Below are 6,000 nucleotides of genomic sequence, written 5' to 3' on the forward strand. Positions count from 1 at the left end.
GGTCACCTGCTGTGACCCCAGATTATGGCTCCAGGATCCTCCTGGGAAAGTAGGAACAATGGGGCACTAAGACAATTAAAAAGAATGCTTATAAAGGCAAGGGCAGCACAGATGAGAGGCTGGAGGTGAATAAACAGACTTCTTGTCCTCAGCCCCAGCTGGGACGGGCAGCCCAGTATCATTTGCATTGCCTTTAATGTAATCGCTTTTCTAGTCTGACATAGACAACACACATTGCTGCTTTATGCAGGAAGTCTTTCCTTATGGAAGAAACAGTTCTAAAGGAAAGAAATCCCGTTAGGTGAGGCATTGCTGTGCACAAATCTGGTTGGTTCTCTTGTGAGCCTCCAGGCAGGGAACCTGGTGGATGGTCCCGTCCAGCTCAGGATAGCCCGAGAAATGAAGGCTTCAGATGCTGGTGCCATTTCAAAGGCAAGAAGGAATGAGTATGCGGATCCCTGACTTGTTCTCACAGTGAGGGAGTGGGAGTTAAGTGGTGCAAGGAATTCGCAAAGGCAAATCTGGTGACAACATTTTGCCCCACAGTGCAATTAAATGATTTGTATTTACATTTAAATGTTAGAAATAGTCTTTCTGACCTTTCACAGCTAATGGAGTCCCATGGTTCTTGATCTGTGTCTTTTCCTTGCCTTCAGGTCCATATTGGCCAACTGTATTCAACCGACAAGCTTATCATTGAGAATCAAGAAAAGCCCAAGACCTAAGGACCGCCACCACCAGCCACCACCAGCAACTATGGACCACCTTCAGCATCCATTCTGTGCTTGGGATGGGGCTCCCAAGAGACCATGAGTGACCTCTTGCATCAGCTTAAAATAGCCTCTTGCTCAGCCTACCCTGTAGGAACTGATAAATTGAGTGAGGTTTCCATTCTTCTGCAGCCTTCCTTCATGGAAAAAAGAAGTAGCTGTCTTTCCTTGGTTCAAGTGTTAGACTGAAGAGCCAGAGCTCACTCAAAATAATGCCATGTATTATTGTGTCTCCTCTCCACCCCTCCCCTCTTTAGTGGTTCATCACCACTTGTATAAAGCATCTCCAGACTTTGTTTCTTGGTCCTTGACAATAAACAGAATCTTCTCCTTAAGCCTTCTACACCAGATACACTCATCGGGATGAATGCACTTTCATTTCTGCTGATGCAGGTCCTGCAGAGGGCAGTGGAGGGACAAGAAGGGAGGCTCCAACCCTAAGCTGAGTCCTCCCTTTGTGGAAGCAAGTCCAGGACCAGAAGATAGCTGGGAGGCAGCAGGGAGGAGGGCAGGGCTGAAAAGGTAGAGGGTACACTCTACATTTGATACCTGGGCTCTATGTAACCACAAGGATGGCAGGCAGGCAGATACACACCTAGAGACAGAGCACTCCACGACCTGTCTGCTCAGTGCTTTCAGCACCGCTTTCCAAAGCTGGTTTCCCAAAACTCACTTACCGAGTCAGAATCACCTGGAGTGTTTGAGAGTTTTAAAACGAAATTTCTCTGTGCTTCCCTGCACTTGGATTCTGACTTAGTGAGAGATGAAACAATAATTTATATGTACATTTTTAAAGCTCTCCTAGTGTTTTTCATGTTTAGCCAGCTCAGGAAATCCTGTTCTTTGAGGATGTTACAGTTAAAATATATATATATATATATTTGTATGCATTTATCCTTGGAATAACATCAGCTCAAAACGTGGAAAGAAGGTATTAAATAACATACTTGACTTCTGGAGATTTTATGGGGGACCCAGACACTGAGTGATTTCTTGTTTCTCTGTAAACAGTACTAAACATATTATCTGTTTAGGTTTGGAACAAGTTCATATAAATGTTTACAGGTCCTATATAGCTGTGACGGTGTCAGGAACATGTCACTGACCTGCTCCCACCTCCTTTTATTTTAATTCTCACAGTTGCGTGAGTTGAGCATGAATAGTCTGGGGCCACATCTTCACACTCATGTTAAAAGATCGTATCTGCTCATCTCATCTCTGGATTGTAGATTTTGTAATGGCGCATTCAAAATAGATTAAACATGTAATCATTCTGTTCGCTGATACAACTTGTGACTTCAGGATACTTTGCCCATGGATAAAGTCTCATGCTCCTGGGAGACTCAGCAATGATTGGCAGGTCCCAGATCTGTTACCTCTAAACTGCCCAACCCAGTCTCTGGGCTGCAGTGAAAATAACCATTCAGCAGATGGCAAATGTTGAGAACGTGGGAAATGTGCTCTCCACCTACCGTTACTGTCATGGGGCGGTCTCCCAGCCCCGGTGTGTGCTTGGGTCGCTTTCCACTCTGCACCAGTAGCGTAAGTGGCCTTTCAGCAATAACTATAACAACAGTGCTAGCTAACGGATGTCACCTCTGGTTTATACTTAATTAATTAGAGCAGCTGCTACTTGGAAACCCTTGAGTCCAGATTTAAGTCTCAAATTGCTAGCAGACTAACAACTCCGTAGGAGACTTTTCTCCCAGATTTTAGTCACAGGCAGCAAACTTAACTTGTTCTGCAGGCCTTGAACAACAGGTTGCTTTTATGTTAATTAAAGCACATGAAGGAGTTTGAACATGCCGGAAGCCTTAATAAATGAGCTAATTTTTGTAACTCGTGTAAAATTATGCATTTAGAATCTGTGGAAATACATGAATGAGAATTCAGTGACAGAAGCCACAAACAGGGGTCTTGCTCCTCAAATTTCCAGTGCAGGCAGGTGCAGCAGATAGAGCCTTATATGGAATATTACCCAATTCAGAGGACCCCAAGTTGGCTCTGCATATTTGAATAAAGTGACATTGCCATAGGGACAATCACTTGGTTTCTATAGCAAAGTATTTCACTTGCTTAACTAGGCCCCCGCTGAGGGACTCAGGGCAAGGGGCTTGATGGGAAGCTGCACCCTCCAACACAGCCTCACAGAACTTCCTGGCATCTGCGACTTCCAAAGGTGGGTTTAGGCTGCAATCTAGAGATTACTTTCCAGTGTCAACGTTTAGCCAACAAGAAATACCACTATGAGTTAACGTCCTCTGAGACAAAAAACACTGGCCAAGCATGGCCATTTTTTAGACCTTCAGAGATAACATTTGATTGTTCTAGCTATAATGCTTTAATACCTAGGAAGCCTTATATAGCCAAGTGCTATTTATCTACATTGTTCTGGTAGCTGTTCTCTGGATTGTGTAACTGAAAGATCATGGAATTGACATAGCTTGGTTTACATCTACATCTGTCCTGCCACCAAGTAGCAGTCACCTTTAACTCCCTTCTCAGCCTCACCCAATCTCTCAAGTCCCTGAATACAACCAATAGTGCAGCCTGACATCCAGGAGCAAAGAGGACAGGCTGGGGGGAAGTCTACAAAGGACAAAATGTCAGAGCCGACAGACATTAGAGTTCAGCTAGTCTAACCCTCAAATCTTCAGGTGTGAAAACTAAACTCCTGAGCATCTCCAGGATATTTGCAGATCCAGGCTCTTTCCCCCATGCCCCTCATCTTTTAATTCATTCAGTATCAACAGAGCCAACTGGTGCCAGGTGCCAGGGAGAGACCAGTCAACAAAACAGCCCCTGCCTTTAACTGAGCTTACAGTCTAGCAGGGCAATTAAATGAGAGAATGACAAGCCCCCGGAGTGTACAAAGCGTGAAATACAAGCACTCTAGGGACTGATTGTGAGGCTCAGGGAAGCCTCCCCTGAGGAAGGAAGATTTAAATTTAAGATTAAATGATGAGATGCCTGGCAAAACGTAGGGAGAGGTCTCTGAGCAGGAGGAATGGCATATGCGAAGCCCTGAATCGGGATGAAGAGTGCAGTGAAAGGATGGGGAGAAAGGCGGAGGCCACACTGTGGAAGACTTTGGGAGCCTCGGCCTAAGTACTGTGAGAAGCTATTGAATTCTTTAAGCAGGGTGATTGTATTTCTTAAAGGTCACATTGCTGTAGGGGGGACAGATTAGGAAGGATGCAGGGAGACCAACTCTGTGGGGGAGGGGGTATGGGGGTAGATGATTGGATTGAATACTTTAATCCAGGCAAGAAATAGGATGGTGACAGTTGGGAAGTAGAGTCAAAATCACCCTAAAAACTTGCTTTGCCTAAGCTGCTATTCAAAGGGAGATGAGAGACAAGGAACAGAGGTGCCCCAGCTGAGCCTGGCCAAATGAGCCCGCACCCAGCTGACTTGCAGATGCACAAGGAAGTCCAGCTGAGCCTCCCAGCCAAGTCTAGCTTACATCAATCGACTTCAGCTGACCCTTAGACTTGTGATAAATTATTGTTTAAGGCACTGAGTTTTGGGGTAGTTTGTTATAAAGCAATGACAAACCAATTCTGAGATATAGTATAATATCTTAATTTTATTACCTTTTCAGGGTCACATAGCAAACCAAAGAGTTAGTAGGCAAACTGAGCCAAAACTGTGGGTCCCCTTTGTAGGACCATTTCCACAAGTATCTTCAGAGTACAAGTACAGGTACAGGTGTCTTGTATCTTACAGACAAAAGGGCTTTCTAGCTCCTGGACCCCATTAGGGTGTACATTAAGAACAAAACATGACAAAAAAATAAAAAAAAGAAAATAGAGTCAACAGGACTTGGTGATTGGCTGTGAGTTGTGCAGAGGGTGTAGGGGGTGGAGTGTCTAGGAGTCCAGATTTGGGGCAGGAGTAACTGATCAGACATTGGGTCACCATGAAGACAAGAGAGGAGGGGGCACTATCTATAGCTTTTTCCTTTTGCCAGGTTCAAACAACTTCAAGCTCAAGCAGAAAGACTAGTATCTACAAATATATCTCTTATTTCCAAAGATTGAAAATATTTCTGCTTATTCATTTTTAGCCACCCTGCCCCCCCAAAAAATGCGCTAGAATAAAGCAACTTGAAAAACTCTTAAAAAGAGGCTTTACCCATACCTTTCTGTAGGGCCAATATCCCCTTTCTATAGGTAAAGCCTATAGATATGTATTATCATTGAGGACAAAGTAGAGGGAAACTTTCCTGTATTTAGCAAAATGTGACATGAAATTTTAAAAAGCTGAGGAAAGTTGGTCTACATACTCTAAGAATATGGTTCTAAGAATGAAACCAAAAAGCACAGTAAAATATCAACAAATAAACAGAAAGTATATGAATACATTTTATAGCAAAATGGGCTTCTCTTTTGGTTAAGTTCCTCATGCAAACTGTTATTTGCTTTCTAGATTAAAGGCTATCTCAGATACTGAGGCCAGGCTACAAATATGGCAGCAACTGAAGAAATGATAGTCCTCAAAAAGTAGTTGGATGCATTTCCTACATCGAGGATTATGTTGTCTTAGAATTGGGAACTCTTCTTCTGGACCTACCCACAGTCATGGATAAGAAGTTCCTTGAGGAATATGGGCTGAACCCAAATGACCAAATCTTGAGGGAAGACGACCATTTGTGATTGTTGCTTCTCAGGTTGAGCTCCATTTGGGGAGTAAGACAGATGCTCTTACTTTTGCCAAAGGGCAAAGTTGTAATTCCAAAGACCCTGAAGAAAGAACCCAGAAGGAGAATGCTCAGAGATGAATAAACTGTTCTTTACCTGGGGCGCCACTGACACTACAATGAAGACGGCAAACGCAGTCGGTGTCTTGTTCGGAAATCTGACCACAAGCAATTGTTGACGCTAATACATCTGGAATCACACTTGTTATCAGACTCAACACACTTGCTGACCAGTGTGACCGTGTCAGTCATGAAGCATTCCGGCTGCACCTCCCAGAGAAGCCCAACTTCCAGGGATCCACTGGCTCAGCAGGAAAGCAAGGAAAACAGCTTCCTGTAAATGAACTGCATCCTTTTCCTACTAATGATGAGCTTTCTTAAAGAGTCCAATAGTACTGAATAGAAACCTTTTTTTCTCCCATCGGCCAGAAAGTTACTTTATTTGCTTGGTTTGAGAGTATCACTTAAATGTCAGCTAAGCATAGTTAGAACTTCCCACCAGTTACTAAGTGAATTTATGTGACTTAA

The 6,000-nt window shown here is 43.6% G+C and overlaps 1 protein-coding gene across 1 annotated transcript in view; it reads left to right on the top strand.

Moving 5' to 3' along the window:
* Positions 1 to 1,120, top strand: part of LYRM4 (LYR motif containing 4) — a 134,265-nt gene extending 133,145 nt beyond the window's left edge. The window contains exon 3 of the mRNA XM_016126805.2: positions 657 to 1,120. Coding sequence (XP_015982291.1) covers positions 657 to 725 — 69 coding nt within the window. The 3' untranslated portion in view covers positions 726 to 1,120. The remainder of the gene's footprint in view (positions 1 to 656) is intronic.
* Positions 1,121 to 6,000: the final 4,880 nt, after the last annotated feature.

Source organism: Rousettus aegyptiacus, unplaced genomic scaffold, assembly GCF_014176215.1.
Source record: "Rousettus aegyptiacus isolate mRouAeg1 unplaced genomic scaffold, mRouAeg1.p scaffold_m13_p_1, whole genome shotgun sequence".
In the NCBI taxonomy this organism is placed as follows: Eukaryota; Metazoa; Chordata; class Mammalia; order Chiroptera; family Pteropodidae; genus Rousettus; species Rousettus aegyptiacus.